General features: G+C 35.5%; 3 protein-coding genes across 3 annotated transcripts; 1 reads left to right on the top strand and 2 right to left on the bottom strand.

Moving 5' to 3' along the window:
- Window positions 1-127: 127 nt before the first annotated feature.
- On the top strand, window positions 128-2,542 carry LOC110773748 (methylsterol monooxygenase 1-1-like). Its single transcript, XM_021978270.2, has 4 exons — window positions 128-457; window positions 1,649-1,971; window positions 2,163-2,310; window positions 2,429-2,542. The coding sequence occupies exons 1-4, from the start codon at window positions 128-130 to the stop codon at window positions 2,474-2,476; spliced, it is 849 nt and encodes a 282-aa protein (XP_021833962.2). The 3' UTR covers window positions 2,477-2,542.
- A 141-nt stretch (window positions 2,543-2,683) lies between these two features.
- On the bottom strand, window positions 2,684-8,220 carry LOC110773750 (Transducin/WD40 repeat-like superfamily protein). Its single transcript, XM_021978273.2, has 10 exons — window positions 7,853-8,220; window positions 7,501-7,606; window positions 6,992-7,052; window positions 6,580-6,875; window positions 5,330-5,469; window positions 5,033-5,107; window positions 4,457-4,547; window positions 3,766-3,966; window positions 3,484-3,528; window positions 2,684-3,139 (listed from the first exon to the last, which is right to left on the bottom strand). The coding sequence occupies exons 1-10, from the start codon at window positions 8,060-8,062 to the stop codon at window positions 3,054-3,056; spliced, it is 1,311 nt and encodes a 436-aa protein (XP_021833965.1). The 5' UTR covers window positions 8,063-8,220; the 3' UTR covers window positions 2,684-3,053.
- A 1,965-nt stretch (window positions 8,221-10,185) lies between these two features.
- Window positions 10,186-18,994, bottom strand: LOC110773752 (protein transport Sec1a-like). Its single transcript, XM_021978275.2, has 22 exons — window positions 18,194-18,994; window positions 17,860-17,915; window positions 17,560-17,641; window positions 17,262-17,340; window positions 16,504-16,554; window positions 16,297-16,393; window positions 16,165-16,197; window positions 15,303-15,428; window positions 14,877-15,068; window positions 14,681-14,764; window positions 14,484-14,582; window positions 14,324-14,400; window positions 13,660-13,756; window positions 12,685-12,810; window positions 12,501-12,596; window positions 12,097-12,213; window positions 11,900-11,977; window positions 11,382-11,593; window positions 10,992-11,082; window positions 10,804-10,893; window positions 10,613-10,716; window positions 10,186-10,509 (listed from the first exon to the last, which is right to left on the bottom strand). Exons 1-21 carry the CDS (start codon window positions 18,270-18,272, stop codon window positions 10,663-10,665), a joined length of 2,016 nt encoding a protein of 671 aa, XP_021833967.2. The 5' UTR covers window positions 18,273-18,994; the 3' UTR covers window positions 10,186-10,509; window positions 10,613-10,662.
- Between the last annotated feature and the right edge of the window lie 30 nt (window positions 18,995-19,024).

The following is a 19,024-nucleotide window of genomic DNA, read 5'->3' as shown; positions in this document are numbered from 1 at the left end:
TGGCATTGTTCGGATTCAATGCCTAATTATTTTTGGTCAAATACTGTTCTTATAGCTTGGGATTTCCTTTTATCTTTTATATAAAATCCTTCACATATTGAACACAAGTTAAGTAAACAAAAATAAAATGCTGCCTTATCAGAGCCTTGAAGAAGCAGAGGAAGCCCTTGGCAGAGCTCTAAGTGTTGCAGAGAAGCTATGGTTTCAATACTCAGCTCAGAAACCTGATCTCATCCTCCATTGCCATAACATTCTATTCGTGATGTTGTTCTATACCTTAGCTCCTCTTCCGTTTGTGTTCATAGGGCTTGGCTGGTTCAAGAACATGGACAAGTTCAAGATTCAACCGAAAGTTAACGACTGTTTCTCTAACATGTTCAAGTGCTATAAACATGTCATGCGCACCTTTGTTCTTGTCGTTGGTCCTCTGCAAGTTATTTCATACCCCACCATCCAGGTAATTACTTATAGCAGCTTTAAGCTTAAAACTCCCAAAAAGATGAAGGAAAAAAAAAAAGGAAATGGGAAAGTTGGGTTATGGAATTTTGTTTCATTTCACATTTAAAAGTTCTTTTTACAAAGGAAAATAAGGGCTGTTCGGTAACGTTTTCAAGGTCATGTGTTCATTTTCTACTAGAAACGCGTTTGGTATGTCGTTTTCATTTTCATTGGAATTCGTTTTTTGAAAACAAATTCAAACTCATGTACAAAAACCGAAAACCCCAAATTATCGTTTTCATTTTCTACCAAGTGTATTGGTCTAATTGCTTTTTCTTTTTCTTTTCTTTTTTTGGTATGATTTTTAATTTTTAATTTTTTCTTTTTTTTCATTGCACTTCGTTATTTTATTTTGTTACACCAGTGTATATTAATTTTATAATAAAACCATCATATATTATTCAATTTCATATTTATTTTAAATTAAAGAGTATAATTTTATTATCTAGGTTTTTCTAACATTAGAAATTTTTTTAATTATACATTTATCATTGTTTATAATAATTTTAGCCTTTATTTAAAATATTTTTTTTAAACAAAAATTAGTAAAAATATACATGAAAAATAACTCACATATTATTATTCTCAAATTGTCCTACAAGCCACGTTTTCACTGTTTTTATTTTCTCAATATGTTTTCCAATTAATCTACCAGACGCATTTTCGAATCCTGAAAATGCAAATTCGTTTTCTCATTTTCATTCTCAGAAAACATTATCCGAAAATGTTACCGAACGGGCCCTAAAGTAAAAAAAAGGAGATAGTTGCTAATATTGGAGCTACAAGCCCTCACAAAGTTGGGGTTGGGTTTTTTTTTTTTTTTTTTTTAGGCTTAAGCCACCTTTGCTCAAAGAAACTAATTCTTACATTTAGGGAAGGGAAGGCTTGAAGCCACCATATTTGAAGAAATAATTTCTTACCAAAGTTGGTTTTTATTTGTTAAATGCTTTAAAGGCTTAAAGCCACTATTCACATCCAAACAATTGCTTGCCTCTAAAGAAAATTTATTATTAAAATAAATTTTCCTCTAAACAATATATATATATCTTTCCTCTTCTTCCACTACCATGACCAAATGATATGATACTTTGATCAGACCATAATGGTTGGCCATGCCACCGCTATTTTGTTGAATTGAATGTTATTGCAGTGGATAGGGATTCGGACGAATTTGCCATTACCATCCTTGTCGGAAGTATTTTGGCAAATAGTGGTGTATTTTATTATAGAGGATTTTTCACATTATTGGATCCACCGGATGCTCCATGAAAAATGGGCCTACAAAAAGATCCATCGGGTCCACCACGAATACACTGCTCCAATTGGGCTTGCAGCACCATATGCCCATTGGGCCGAAATTTTGATTCTGGGCCTTCCATCATTTCTCGGCCCAGCATTGGTTCCGGGGCATATCATCACGTACTGGATGTGGTTCATTTTGCGGCAATTGGAGGCCATTGAGACTCATAGCGGGTAAGTAAGCTAACCTTTTCCCCTTTATATTAGTGGCTAGAGCAGTTATCTTCGCACCCGAACCCTAAACCCTAAACTCTATGTTCAATAGGGCATTTTATTAGATCCTAATGCAGTATACCGAAATACCGAACAATTATTCGAATCAATGTACATGGATACATATTAACGTACGCATGTATACGATACAGGTACTTGTTACCTTGGACTCCAACAAAATACATCCCATTTTATGGTGGTGCAGAGTACCATGACTACCACCACTTTGTTGGGGAGCAGAGTAAAAGCAACTTTGCATCAATTTTCACTTACTGCGATTACATCTATGGAACCAACAAGGTTAAAGATGATTTCTTACCTTCCTGTTTAGCTTTTACTCTTATCTAATTTTGTTTACCTTGAAAATGAAACAGTTAAAATTGTGTAGCACTAATGCAACAATTGTGTAAATCTTCAGGGATATCGGTCTCACAAACAAGTCCTTGAGAAGGTACAAAGTCTCTAAGACGCTTCTGCATCAAAGTGATTAGGTTTTGTAATTCTGTTTGTAAAAGAAATGTTGGTGGTATTTTGTCATGAAACTTTTTCATATTATAAGCTACAACAGTGGAGATGTAACCTATTTTATATCAATAAAGCATCTATATATATATATATATTTCAAATAGCTTGATGAGAACTGATTTTGCAAAGTTTACAGGGAAGGGGAAAAAATTTAAAAGGAAATTAGAACTTTTGGTGTAAAAGCACTTTCTGTACATGAAAAGGAAAACTCAAACCAATCAATTGGTCCAGTTCCTTGTGCAACATTAATTTATCATCACCAAAATCTCTGAAATCCAAGTGTACCAGTGAAACAACACTTTTCTTTTTCCTTCTTTGTTCTTCTCAGTATGAACACTCTAACAAGTTCAATGATCTACCTTTCAACTGCCGCGAGAAGAAGCTTTCATGAAGTTGTTAGAACTACTTAACCTAGGGCCTAGAACTTACGAAACATTTCTCGTGCATGTTGACAACCAGGTCAGATCAGGAGCTCCTACATGCCTCGCATGAGCTCGTTACGCGCCTACAAAATTCCTTTATGGTGCAGGGAGAGATGGAGCAGCCCACAGTTTTACCTTCTTATCGATACTTGATGTGGCCAAAACCAATACTTTCTCATCACCTATAGAGAGGACAACACAATGTTATTATCTTCGAAGCAACAATGAAAATAAATAATTCCAGCCAGATTGTATTTATTTGGATAGTCTTGATTATTTAATCTCTCCAAGTTCCAACGAATCAACAATCTTATCCTTGATATGTCACCCCATTAATTCGACCGTCCAAGTTTTTGGTCAAAAATTGGACTGTACAAGCTGGGTGGCATATCTTTACACATTAAACAAAATAAATTCCCTTCACAAAATTGTCTTTCATTGTGCCAAACTCGTCAACAGTGGACCGGTAAAGACGTATAAAACCTACTTAGAAGACAACTTAAAACATGTAAGAGAAGTGTTTTACCCATTGGAATCGTCTTGGGTGCCCATGCAATGCATGTGATGTCACCTGCATGAAAAAGAAAGATTAAAGAAGATTCACAATGAAATTATTCTTGGGATAACAATCCAAAGATCCACGACAGTCTGAATAGCAGTAATATTATAGAAGCTAAGGAGCCATAATAGATTGGGTGTCAAAATATAGAAGCTAAGTGTTAATTATAAATTAGCTAATATGGTATTAGAGAACCACAATGGTACATGGAAATGATAAAGAATGAAAAAACTCAACACTCAAGCGTACCTTCATGGGCTTTGTCAGCTGTGTCCAAAAGCTTTCCAGTTTCAACACATAGCCACTGTAGTGTTGTACCATGAGTTGCTGCCAATATTTTTCCATCAGGAGATAAACTAAGACGATCATACTGCACAGTTGCACCACCCAAATCAAGTGGAATTGGAAACACCTTCAGAGTTTTCGGATCCTCATCCATATGATATCGAACTTTGAGAGAACAGACAGCAAGAAGGTTAGTATGGCAAATTAAAAATACCAACTCAATCTATCAGAAAAAAGCCACCCATAAATCTAAGCAATTTTTGTAAGTGCCATGCAGATGAATAGTTACATTTAGTATAGAACCAATTCAGGGACCATTGCTCCAAATTAGCCGAAGAAATAAAAATTCCATAATATTATATAACTCAACTGCAAGACCGACCATATTAAGTAACATAATTAATGGAAGTGTGTTCTCTAAATTTGAGCATATATGGCAACAAGAAACTGGTGCAAAACACAACTCAATTTTTATTTTTATTCGGTTGAATTATCTTTCTGTATTACTGTGTTGATAAGGCAGTTGATATATACTCCATGTGTCAGACTAAGATTACATGGGTATATGGAGGGAGGAGGCTGTTTTTGCAATTAGCTGTTATACATGACAAAGACAGCAAATATACAGAGCATAATCTTACTAAGTTATACATACCATTGATATTCCAAATTCTTATTGAACCATCTTTGGATGCTGTGATAATTTGTTCTGAGTTAGGAGTAAAGCATAACCAAGTTACTGCACTCTGAAAAACAACCAGATGACATTAAGATACAGCACATACAATCAAGCATCAGTCAAAGAATTGCTGATAAAAAAGAGAATCAGAAGTTGTACAGCTCAAAGAATTCAAATTATACTGATTATTAAAAAGTTAGGAAATTGTTATTTGCACTCCAAAAGTAGCTTTCTGCACTCCTTATATGTGAGTGCAAGGACTGTGGGAAGCTACATTTGGAGTGAATATATTATCTCCTGAAGAAAATAAAACTAGAAAAAGATTTTGCATGTTTAAAAACAGACAAAACATCGAAAAATATAGTTCACTGAAGAAACGGGACAACATCACATACTAAACATTTAACCTTTTTTTTTCTTCCGGTCAATGCTAAACATTTAACTTGATCTCGATTAGTTTAAAAAATATAATGGAGCCGACAGAGAGGTTTTGTGAATACATGCATTAAATCAGGTTATGTAATTGCATTGTACATAAAACATATAAGAAACCTTATGCCCTTTAAGTTGCATAGCTTTTGAGACCTCCTTGACTGAACCATCCTTTGAATATACGATCTCCCACACCTGCCAAGAAAATCTGAGATGTTAACAAGCCCAATTTAATTGTATACCATAAAGCACCTTATAGCTCTAACATGCCAAGTAACAACAAAGTTGATTACGGTATCCAGAAAGTTACTGATGCAGACACAGGTACAGAACTTCTAACAATTTGGAACTTTGTTTACATACCCCATATTTCTGGTGGACTTTGACTCAACCAATAGAAAACTTATAGATAATTACCTTCACGTCTGCAGTAAAAGCTGCTGCAGCAAGGAAACGCCCATTTGGTGATAAAGCAGCCATGGTGTTTTTCAACTGATTTGTGTCAACGTGCCCCAAAATCTTGCCAGTTTTCCCATGCCAAAGTATGATGTCAGTTCCTAAAGGTAACAAAAATATAAGAACCACAACGAATGGACATTCTATCAAGGGCAACTGTGCAGAAATATCCAGTATTCATATTGAGATCATAATCTTGATGGTCCATGGGCAATGTGAAATTCTAGTATGAATCTTGGATGGGGCATGGGATATTGGGCTAAAAAAAAAAGAAGGAAAAAAACAGTATCAAGATTGAGATGACAATCTGGCTGGAACATTGAAAGCTAATGCATTTCATTTATTGGTGATATAATCCTCAAAGAAATATCCTCATTTAAGTAATTGAGGTACATACATACATACAGGTAGATGGGACCTCTTGAAACTATTAAGACGAAGAGGGCCAACCTGGTTAAGCATAGCAGCATACTCATTGAAATGAAAAAGGAAAGGGATACCACTGATTCATTGCTACAAGTGTAACCATAAAGGTTATTTCAGTCTGTATGACAGCCAGAGACAGAGAGGACTAAAGATAGATCGGTGAGTTGAGGGAATGAGAAATGCTGAGACAGAGGTAAGAGCAAGACAATGGCATTGTAACAATGATGCTGAGAGTGGTTGAGAATTGAGAGAGGGGAAACTACAAGAAAGATAGGAAGCAGCTGAAGGGTGGAAATTGCGAGGGAATGGCCGGAGGAGGAGAGGAGGTGAGGTTGTGACTTGAGAGGCAGGAGAAGGTGCCATAGATAGTAAAAATGAAAAGAGTAAAATAGGTTTAGAGAGTTTAAGGTTAAGGCACTGATTCAGAGTGGGGGAGTGTATGGCAAAAGAATAGGAAAAACATTTTGAAGCATAACTTGAAATTTTTAAAAGCATTCACTTTGGGTTCAGTTTGTGGAGTTCAAATTTATATTTTTTTTAAACCTGAAACCTGAACCGATCACCTTATTCAACCCCTTAAAGGCAAGGAACCAAAATTTCTGAGCAACCACTTTCTAGCATCACAAGATTTCAAAAACCATTAATTAAATCAGTCAAGGAAACTCGGATCGTTATCCTTTCAGTAGACAATTATTTAAGTGTCATTAAGTAACATAAAGTGAGGAACATGTTGAATAAAAGCATGCGTGCAATTTCTATTGCAGGATAAGAAAATAAGAAGATACCTTCTGAGCATGAAGCAACAATTGTACTCCCATCAGCACTCCCATAACTTGCGGTGGTCCCAGATAAGGTCAGAATACCTAATTTCTCGTGAACTTTGTGATGTTCCCACTTGATTTCAGGCAGGGGAAGCTTGGGCTGCTGCTTTACTTCCTCAGAAGGTTTGGGTTTTTCCACCCCATACATGTACAAAGAAGAACCGGAAAGACTTTGAGAAGCCGCAACTAAAGATAATCCATCATCAGAAAATGAAACTGCAACAGGTTGACCTCCAACAGGCAAATTAATTCTCAGAAACCTGTTCAAAATGTTGCAGAATTTGATTAATGAAAAGGAACGGAACTAATGAGCATAACTAACATTGCAGTGTTATCTGGTAAGTGGTTGTGTACAAAGGGTACTTGAAATTCATACTTGAAACTTTTACTCGAAGCATCATCCACCTTGAATACCCTGAGCACTCCATCCGCACAAGCTGTTTGTAAGAGTAGGAAATTGTAAGTAATTGAGATATAAGCACAAATCACAATCAAAGCCATCCACCACAGTATGCAAGTATATAACACATATGTTGTTGGAAACTGATTGACTTCTCAAGCAGGAAAAGGATCCATGAACTCAGTAGCTTGCTACGGTTTGAATTATTATTATTGATTTTTTTTTTATCACGATTCACAACTATTTTATTACTTGGTGAATTCATGCCAACTATATTCAACACAAACCTTTCGCAAGGCACTCGGGTACACAAAGACACAAACAAGTAAGAATACACGATTCTAGATCATCCAAAACCAGCAACATGTTTCTAATATGGAGGTCTGCATCTCAGTCTAATACTAGAAAACGTCCTATTGATCCTCTAAAAGGACAGCATATGGGATGCATTAAGCTTGAAAAAAAGTGAAATTTGATTGCATTACCTGTTGCCAAACTCCGCCCGTCCAACGAGAAACAAAGGCCAGTGACTGCATCTCCATGACCTTTCAAAGTATTCACGTCCAACGGATGATGTTTCTTATTTTGATCCTGCATTTCATAATCCACCAGATCAATATTAAAAATCAAATTCACCTCACTCGATCATTAAGCAAAGCAAAGCAAACTTATTTTTACCAAAAACAACAAATTAGTGTTCCATGGTGTTGCTGTAATAAGGGCGAGAACGCTGAGTAACACGCAACTCAAGAAAACGGAAAAATCATACATTTTCTCTCGATTTCTCGGCATCCAAACACAGAATTTAAAGACACGTGAAAAGCGATTCGGCGTTACCTTGTCAGAGGTATGAGAGTGAGGTTTAGCATTAGACTTCTTAGTCTGGTGAGGCTTGGAGGGCTGCTTTTTGGGGTCCGATTGGAGCTCCGGTTGGGAGATGGACTGAATTTCGGAGCTCCTTTTCCGGAAGTAGTTTCCAAAAAAGGCTAGAGCGATGACAGCACCGATGAGAATTGAGAGCACCGCAATCGGAAGAACCGGATCCATTGGTAACCGGAGAAGATTGGCGCGTGAGGGTTTGGGTACGGTGACGATCAGAATGCGTTCGGAGAGATGGAATAATGAGAGGAGGTGTAGATAGCTTGATTACAGATGAGATGCTCCGAGCTTCGTACAGAGAGAGACAGAGTGGGTTTTGCAAATTAATAAATAGATTTCAAAAAAAGGAAAAGGGTTTTTCTTTTTCATCGGATGTAAAAAAAAGAAGGTTTTATTTTAATGAATAAAAGGGTTTTTAAATAGGGATATATGATTTAGATTATTATCCCAAAATTTCGCATACTTAATTTAATCATTTTTCTATCTACCACCAAACAAATACTTCTACTTTCCTTTTTAAAGTTTTTATTCCTACACTTACATATTTATGGTGGGCAGTTGTTATTTTTACACTCTAATGGATTATATTGAAATTCAAATGCATTACAAAACTTCCCAAATTCCTTTGATTATAAACAAACAATAAAAAGTTTTTTAGCACTTAAACATAATGGATGCATATACTTTTTTTTATCTCCACCTTAATCTCGGTGTTGCAGATAATTTTCGAGCCAAATGTTTCTTTCAAATTGGAGCCTTATTAGTGTTTTAGTTGTCAATCTAATTTATAAGCGAAACGAATTAATGAGGTTAAACGATACTATATCAGTCATGGAAATAAACTTGAAGGTCCTAATTTGCTAAAAGTGCGACCCTTGAGCTGCCCACCATATGCTCAATTTGTTCCCCGATATTTAATTTACTCCAATATCTCAAAACAAACAATTGAAACCCCAAGATCATATTACATTCCATACAAATATATATATATATATATATATATATTAAATAACAACGATTTGATTATATAGCTGCATTTCACAGTAAATATAATGGGCATTATGAGTGACTTTTTCTGCATGTTATTCACATGACAGGTACTTTTTCTAAGTACTCCAAATTTTTTATTATTAAAAATAGAAATGAGAATAACAATAAAATTGCAAAATTTAAAATTTAAAATTAGACCAATGGATGAACCTTAACTTATCTCGCGTGTTTAATTTAGTCCAATATCTCAAATCAAACAATTGAAATACTATTTGGCAAAAAAATAACAATTGAAATACTATATTATATTATATTATTTGGCACAAAAAAAAAAAAAACAGATTACATTACATTCGTTACAAAATATCTAGATAAATATTTTCTGGATAAATAACAATGATTTGATTATATAGCCGCATTTTACAGTAATAGACATAATGAGTAACTTCTTCCGCATTGTGATTATTAAAAATAAAAATGAGAATAAGAATAACGTTGTAAAATTTAAAATTAAACAAATTATAGTTAATGAACCTTAAATTATACTATGAAGGAAGTTGCTACCACAAAAGCAATTGGCAAATGGGGGAATAAACCCAACAATTTTTTTGGTCGGAAGTAGATTTCATTAGAAACCCACAAAAGTGCACAACAATACGGGAGAAGCTACAATGAGAAGTTTAAAGTGAGGAGGCTATTTGAGGAGACCGATCCCACCATCAAAACATTTAAAATATGTAAGTCCCATGATTTCTTTACATTTGTTGATGGTGAGATTGACCTCCCCAAATAGCCTCCTTACTTTAAACTCCTCATTATAACCTCCCTGCAACAATAAAACATAAAAGTGAGATCCAACCAACTAAGTTCAGCAACAAAGCAACAACAAGCTCACACAAGGCCAAGATAGCAAACAAACATTAACAAAACTCAGCCAAGCCGACGCCACCAACGCCTGAGATGACATCACTTGGACAAGTTGATGGGATGAGCTGCCACACCCAAGGGGCACAAAACAAAAAAAATGCACATCACATAGATCCACCCAAATACCTTAAAATCCCACATATTACATAAACACAGACAAAAAGAGGAAGCCAGCCACATAATAACCCAACTACTTATAAGCTCATGTTAGGTCCTTTGACTTTTTAAGGTGGGTCGAATACCCTCAACAGAACAACCAACATTATGGAGTGTTGTTGAATCAAGAGGGTATGAAATTTAAGCTAATTATGGTACCATGTTTGTTCTTTCAAGACTTAAATTTGCATTGGATCCTATGATACCCCGAAACAAAAACCCACCTCTAGAGAAATTCATTACAAAAACTCAGTATGAAAAAAAATAATAATTGAGATATCACTATTCTGAAACACCAAATGTTTCAATCAGGTGTAGACAAGATTCAGAACAGAATGAAATCCTTCAAAATCTTATATATATTTAACACACTGCGCTGATTCAATATTACAATGCTGCAGCATCCTAATGGCCCCCTTAACATTTGGAAGCCACCACGCCTTCTTCTGATATGAACATATTGAATAGAAGAAAGTATACATGCACGAAAACTGGTCCTTGTGATGAACTGGTACACAACCATCCTTCGACAGGTGATGAATCTGTAGAAAACAAAACCAGCATTGTCATATTGTTTCCTTCTCAATCTCAATTCTCAACTCAACCAACATAAAACTATAATTTTTATGCTCAAGAGTAGCCAACCTGATTTCAAAGAGCAAAGATACATTTTGGCTATTCACTGGCACTGTAATTTAGATTTTAAAGCCATCCAATGCTAATTCTTTTTCTGACAGCAGCTTCAGTTTCTGGAACATCAAGAATAATCATGAGCAACTACATAAACAATTCAACTCAGATTGAAATGAAATGATGAATACTATGTGCATATATACCGTAATATACTGTGGGGATTCAATGATACTAGTAGTGCCCAGGATTACTTCCCTTCTCAATTTCGTCGTCAGCTTGTGGCAAACTCGTAGCTGATGACAGCATCAAGATAAAAACCATGAGAGGAAGATCTAAAAGCACTAAACTGCAGATCAAGAAACCAAGAAAAAAAGTTCCTCACAAATTCTACCTCAGATCGAGTTGCCCCGCCAATCATAAATACAAAAATTCGTTGCCCCATCTTCTTGAAATCAGTACATGCACCTCTCAAAGCCGAGTCACTACAAAAGTAGCACGGGCAATAATTAGTTGATATCCAAGACTTATGGCAGTTCAAAGTTGCCATATTCACATCTTCAAAAAACCATAAAGAACATTCAAGTGTTATCAACCACAAAGATTAGAACTAGATAGTGTATCCTGTTTTAGACATATTACAAAAAGTATTGCAATGACATGAGATATGAACATATGGATTAGAATAATCTCAGAAGATTAACTTCAACAGCTGCCCTTGTATGCACATTCAATTAGGGAATGAGCACGTTAACTCTGACTAGATTTGGCACTGTGAGGCTACCTAGAATATCCGTCATCAGAATGCCGAGCCCGTCCCCAATTTGCAGTTCGCCTTGATCTCATTGAATGAGGAGCAGTGGTAGATTGGCTTGTCTGTGCTGATGAACTGCGGTTGCCTCTCAGGCTACCCCCTTGGGGAGCTGGAATGGGTTCATTAATACATGAATACTCGTTCTTCGGTAATTCACCTTTATTAAGATTTTCGATGAGCTCCTGAAACAAAATCATGTAATCAGATGCTGCTCAGTTAATTATGTATCGTGCTATCTTAATGAGATTTCTAAATTAGTTCAGCTTCAAACTTGTCCATTTGACCATAAAACTTTACCATCTATTTCCTTCAAAGTATGTCCATATACTATAATATACAATCATCAAGACCAATCTCTCTTTTTTCCCCCATCTTTCAGGAAAGGAAAGAGAGTGCAGTTTGGGGTTGCTAATTCCCATTAAAATGATCAATTGAAAAAGGTTAAGATGTTATACCCTGTGGAGTGCATTATGTTCAAGCTTACGTACCTCCATCATGGGATAGAACCGAAATAGTTGCCATGTTTCCTCCTCACCAATGCGATCCTTTCTCGCTGCTTGCTTCGTCTGATTTTAAACAAGAATATTTATAAACTGAGGCCTTACTCTGTCAGGTGCTTATTTTCTGAAACAAAACTCTACTACACTAATCTCGAATAAGCATCTCCACAACTAGATGTGCTTACCTTTGCAGCATTGAACTTCAGCGAGAAGCTGCTAGATGTCTTTTTGGACTCTGATGAACCCCCAAGCAACCGCATGTTATTCACAACCTTCATGTCCTCGCTTGATAATTTTGCCAACTAAGTTAATTAACAAAAACCAATTAACGCAACCTTTTTTTCAGCTATAAGTTAACATAAATAACCATATATACATGATACAGTATACATGAAATGTATCAGCTTATAAATGATTATAAATATAACCAAAACAAAATTGAAAAACCAAAATTAAAAACTAAAAAGCTATTTTACTTAGGTGTGAAGCTAAATGAGTCGACGGCCTGGAATTTACTTTGAAAAGAAAAGCACAAATTGTACTAATATAGTAATTGCCTCGTAAAAAAATCACAAATTGACACAGCTACCTGCATTAGCTTAGTAGCTTTGTCTCCCTCAAACTTCTCAGGATATACAGAGGCATAAATCATTAACAAACGCAACTTATTTTCAGGAGTTGTATCCTGCATAAATTGAACAGTCTTCCATTAAAAAAATATGGAGTATCCACAAGCACTTAGAAGAAGTAGACTAATGTCCTCTGTACATCACCTGATTGGTCCTCAGATAATTGATGACCTCCTTGGCTCCTGCATCTCCAAAGACAAGATCCTGCTCTAGTTGCCCAAGGCCTCGAAGTCCCGTTTCCTTGATAATTTTGTTAATTTTCCCTGCAATCTGACTCAAATAATCAAGCAAAACAATCAGTATGCAAGTCTAAAGCCACTAAACCAATTTTAACCACCAATCCTTCTAATCCCTATCACACCCTTAAAATGATCACTTTATTCATTTCTACATGGACTCTTGCTAATGCAGGCAACAAAATAAGCATTCTAGAGGATACGTTCTTAAAGAAAAAATCAAATACTTAATAGCTCTTTTGATCCCCATTCTATATTTAAAGAAAAATTAGAGGAAGAGAGGAAGAGAAAAGAAAGTGAAAGGGAGATGAGGGAGAGAGAGGAAGGAAAATGAATACAACTATTTTTTGAGTATAAACAAAAAACAATTTGTGAGAAAGTTCTAGTGGTAGAGTGTTTAACCTCAGTGTCAGAGTTCGACTCTAACTCTCTGCATTCTAAAAGCCATTTCTAACACTCCCCATCCTCAAACCTTCAGCTGCCTTTGAACAAGGAATAACTTTAAATGGTTTTTAATGCTTGATTTCCATTCTATCAGCTTCCCTCATCTATTCCTCACATGTTTCATGTCACTCCTCTCTTGTTTCGCCCCTCTCTTATTTTAGTTATGAAAAATAAAATAAAAAGTGCAAAACAGACCCGATTTACTGTGCTTCAAAGGTCCAACAAAGAAATTACAATGTAAAAAGTTAAAGAAAGTCCTTGCTGATTGTTTATTTCATTTACTTAATTAAATACTTCTCAGTGACCTGTGTTCCTCAAAACATGCAAAGAGAAATAAAGCCACCTTATTTAACATTGTAAACAGGTTAAATGCTTTACGACTCTCTTAAAAGTAAATGCTTATATATTGCACCTATGCCTGAAAATGATCAGAGCAAACCTCAACATGAAGAGAAATCTTTTCAACTTGTTCAGTGTATTGTGGCAAAGCTTGAACCATCTTCTGCAAGTCACGTGTAGATAATTCATTGCCCTCTCTGCATAAAGTCAATCTTCTATATAAGTAGTGTATGATAACAATAATTCAAGATCCATAAACACTTCTAATGAATCCAAACTTAAGAGCCATAAAATGAAGCTGCATGTGTATATTAAACAAAAGATTTTGATACTGAATACCCCATATATCCTTACACCTGAATATCGATCTTTTAAAATATGTATATTACCATCAGGTTACATGAGATACATCAATTGAAGTCTATGATTGATTCTCCTATATTACAGTTCTCTCAAGAATGATAAGATCGAAGAACAACCATACTAGTTTACACAATCTGAGAATACGCTTCAGCACCCATGATGCAAGCCTATCTTCATGCAGCATTGACATGCGTTTATTTTAAACAAAAAAGATGAGTTAGTGGTCTGGACATGCTTCTGAGACTACATTTTCATCACTACTAAGATGTCCATTTTCTATGCGTTCATGTAATGCAAAACAATTTTTGGATCAAAAGAATAGACAGGACCAATAAGATAAATCTCTCTACATCAAATGGAAAACAATTTCTAAAGAGTGCCTTTTAGACACTAACACCAACCTTGCACTCTGTTGAAGCTGTGCAGCCTTGTTCTTTGATGCAAAGTTGGTAAACTTGTCGTGCAATCGTTCACTAGCCTGATATTTCAGTTAGTGGACTATAGCATTCACATTTATAATATATTCATGTAAATGAAAATGTTTGAAATCATGAAATATACATCTGCTATGTGTGTATGGCGAAGCTCAAGCCATACTGGATCATTGTCTTCCAAAAGGACCTCCTTTTTCTCAGGATCACCACCAGTTTTGCTAGGAACCTAATATACAACATACGTCAACCCTATATATGTATATAGGGTACAAAATGAATATTTAAACAAAAACAGAAGGTCGTAAAAGGAACATGAAGACATACCTCATGCATATATTTGTTCCCGTCCATATCCAGTAAATCGTGACACATAGCATCATATGTCCATTCATGTATGACAGGAGCAATCTATTCATGCAAGTCCAACACATTCAACAAATAAAAATATAACAGCATACAGAAAGAACAAAAGAAAGAAGAAAAAAAAAACAGAAGTCGGCACAGGACAAGCAATAATAACCTGATCAACAGATCTATCCAATATGAGCAGATCACATGTTTCTTTCTGTGGAAAGTTGGGAATAGAAGATTTATATTTTGAAATCATATCCCAAACAGTAGCAGCAAGCTTTGTAGCAACTAAATCACTAGGTGTTGCTTCCGTAGATTCATCCAGTGCCTTGGCAGAGCGGTACCGTACAAATGGCAGCTCCTGAGATAGTCCAAACTTGTTTAGACATTTGTACCAAACACAAAGGTAGTAAACACCCATTTTATTCCCAGAAAACTTATTGTTTCCAAAAATAAAAAGGCTATGTCTTTGTTTCTACAATCTTAAAAAAAATTAATCATGTAGCAAATATGCCATTAGCAGTAATTATAATAATTAGGTAGAGTGTAAGATACATATCATACACAACAACATTGTAAATACAAGAAATGATACCTTTAAAGAAGCAAAAACCGTGGCAATTCGAGTTGCCATTATATTCAAGCAAGCATCAAATCTGCGAGCATTCCCAAAAGTACCATAGAGTTCCTCCATTGCCCTTTCTTGATCAGTGGTAAAAGCCTGCAATAAAGTGATCTCAGTGAAGAAAGCACCCCCTTACATGCTCTTGAAAATAGCTCAAATATCAGTATGGTCAGATCAGAGGTGCTCAATAGCAAAGATAGTCCTGATTTTCTTGTGAAGTAGAACCTACAGATTCCTTTTTTAACATTTTATTTAAGATTAAGAAAGAGAGGCACGAATCAGAATGGCCCAACAGGAAAAGAAACATGAAATACACGGGCTTCGACTTTTTGCCCATATAAACAATATTATGCTCAGTTCTGATACTAATTTACACAAAAACAGTGGATCAACATTTGAATGTGGCCAGATTGTTTAACACCCCAACTTGTCACAGTGAAGCAGAACCCATTTCACCCCATGCACTTTTGCAATCTCAAGTATTTCTATAACCATGTCATGAAATTTTAAGAAAACTTTCACTTGAGTTCATTATCTCTACAGATTGAGTTGTAAATAGTTTAATTAGTTTGATGCAAAAAGTGTGGACAGTTAAGCCAATGCACACTAACTAAAGTGAACTTTTTGTACAACAACTGGTGGAACTGAAAAGTATAGGAAGTCATTCCATAAATAGTACCATCACAAAGGAAACGGAATAGTAAATAATAAGTGTCATGTATAAAAAGTAAAGCTTATCGAAATGATGGTGCTTGGAAGATGGGAACCGAAACTAAAGAGACCAAAGATGGATCAAGCATAAAAAATGATAATCCAAAGATAACTACAATACCTGACTATCCGTAGGAAAGTATTCCAAATTCATCTGCATATGCCAATCAAATATAAGATCAGAACAAAATTTGAATTAAAAAGCAAAAAGAACCATTAGAAGTACTGAGCAATAACAAGAGGAAATGTTGACCTCTCTCAATGCACCTATGCGGGGTAGAACACTTGTATCACTCTTTATGTGATTTACAAGTTCCTTTGGGATAGGTGAACTGAAAAATACAAATGCTCTGAAACCATGAAATTGAAACAGGCAAAAAAAACCACAATCAGCATAATGCTGTTTGAACTGTAAGTGATAAAATCTGAAATTTAAAATATAAAAAAATCCTTCTCATACTTCCTGTATAGAGGCTCCCTTCCAGACATGTCAGATAAGAACATGACAATACTGCATGCTAGCAAAAGATAGGGTTACAAATAGTCCAGACGAAAATGAAATAGTAAATTTTGAATACTTCTGAACAAGCAAGGCTAAATAGACAGAAAGTTTAGAAAAGAGAGAGAAAAGGTAGGAACAAGGAAAATGGAATGTAGAAGTTCAGTTGCATGTCAAAACTAGCAACCAAATACCAATTAGTTTCTTTATATTCACAAAATAAGGTAGAAGACATCGGTTCCCTGGCTAGTTTTTACAAATATCCTTCTAGCCTGAAGCTTCTGAAACCTCTTCTGTTTCCTTTGAAAGTAGCTCAACCAAGAAAAGAATGTTCTAAAGCTGATTAAAGAAAATAATAGGTTTATCATTTTAGTTAGAGATGTGATTGGCATGGTAATTTTTAGAGCACCTAATCCAAAACCAATTTGCAATGAATGGAGAGGCCTAAGATATTTCATATTATGCTGCAAGGCTTGACGTGCCCATTTGTGAGGTGTATATTGTCAACATATGCATTCTCAAGCCTTTGCATGACCGCAAGGACATCCCACCATAACTAAATCTGATGCTGAGATTTCATGTGCCTCACATATGCAAGTATATATATAGGAGATGAGAAATTTACTATTACAGATAAACAGTACTCCATAGTTTCATGTGGAACGATAAGTAATTATCAGGAAAGAATCAATGATTATATGTTTTGAAAAATACTGTACTTCTCTTTTGTTGGCTGGATGAAATAAATAACATCCATGGACGGCAATGGTTCTCTCCTTCGAAAAAGGTCTTCCACCACTGCAACAAAAGAGAATCAGCTCCTAGTAATGTCCAACTAACAATAAAAAGCATTAAGGAACACATTGTAGAATATTTAGCTAAAGATAGCTTAGCAGACATGTAAACAATGACGTTTATAATGTCGTAATCAATTTTCATCTCTTTCCAAGGGGGAAAGAAGCTGCTTGAACTTGAAATTTGGAAAAAATGAACAAACAAATTGGAAGCTATGCTTACATGAAATTTCTTGGTCTGTGATATCTGCCATTTTACATGAATGGGACATGACTTTCACTGTTATTTTATCCATGATGAGGACCTGGGGGCAACAAAAAAAATCAAAATCAAAACTAATGAAGTATGATTAAAAACAACCACAGTATTAGAGAATCAATTAAAACTCATTCCTTGGTAGAATTCAAGTTTCACATAACTAAATTAATACAAAATTCTATAAAATTTAAAAAAGTAATAGACTAGCTGCTTTAAAAGAAAATTTTAAAAAATAAAATAAAAACACTGAATTGAACAATTTACCTTCCAAGACTTGGACTTCTCTGTTCTGGTTGATCCAAGCATTTCGTGCAATAACCCTACAAACCCAATTCATACATTTCTTATTTATCACAAATTCCAAAGAAAAAAAAAGATCATGGTTAAATTTTGATTTCAATTCCTCTCACGCGTTTTGTTGGAAAGCAATAGGTGCCAAAAATGAAGCATAATCAAGAGCTTCAATGGCATTTATTTTACATTTTCTTGGCACTCATGACTCTAGCTGAACAGAGCACCGCCGCTCAGACATTTTCTCGGGAACCAAACAGGAAAAATAAACGTGAAAAGCAAAATGTTGGTGCGAGAGACAGCTTACGGTCACGGCTGACTTGACGGAAAATTTTGTACTCCGTGGCTCCGCCATGAGAAGACGAATCAGAATCTGAAAACGACATCGTCGTAGCAACAGCGCAGATTATTCGATTTCAAAATCAACGGAGAAGAAGATAAATCAAAGAATGATTCAGAGTGAGAGAGAGGGAGAGATTCAGTTGAGTTTGAGAGGCGAGAAAGAAGCGGGAAGGAAGAGAAGGTCGTTATACCGTTGCTTGGACGTGTCAAAAGAACCGTTAACTTCGCTTAAATTTCACTTTTACGGACGAGCGAAGGCTGTTAGTACGACGTCGTTTTGTTTTCATTTGTTTGTCTATGTTCTCCGGCAAAAAGAAAAAAGAAAAAAGAAAAAATATATATTATGCCTAAAACAAATCTTGGCAATTGGCTTTAGCTTGATGGAAAAGGGTTTGGACTTGCAGATCAATGGTCTCAGATTCGAACCTCATAGCACCTTATTCGTGTGTGTGTGAGCAATCACTCTCCCCCTTTTAGTACGATGGCTTGTATTAAAAAAATATAAAAGTAAAATTCTAGTTTCTACAACATCTCGATTTGAAAAAGAAAAATACTTGGCTCATTCCCTTTGAGATGCCCCATTCCTACTTACCTGATCACACCGTGATTTGAAAGTAAGAAGGAATGAGGAAGGAGTTAAGCTTGTTCTTTGAAGACTTTATTGATAGACAAGATTGGAAGAAGATTTTCACAGTTCCATTCCATTACATTTTTGCTATTTGCATTTCATGGAGTGCATATATACACCCATCCAATGATCCAAGCTGAACTTGAAATCTCACCACCATAGTCTCTC

Source organism: Prunus avium, chromosome 2, assembly GCF_965620075.1.
Source record: "Prunus avium chromosome 2, drPruAviu1.hap1.1, whole genome shotgun sequence".
Lineage (NCBI taxonomy): Eukaryota > Viridiplantae > Streptophyta > Magnoliopsida > Rosales > Rosaceae > Prunus > Prunus avium.
Note: the sequence above shows the minus strand (reverse complement) of the source record. Positions and strands in the feature narration are given on the sequence as shown.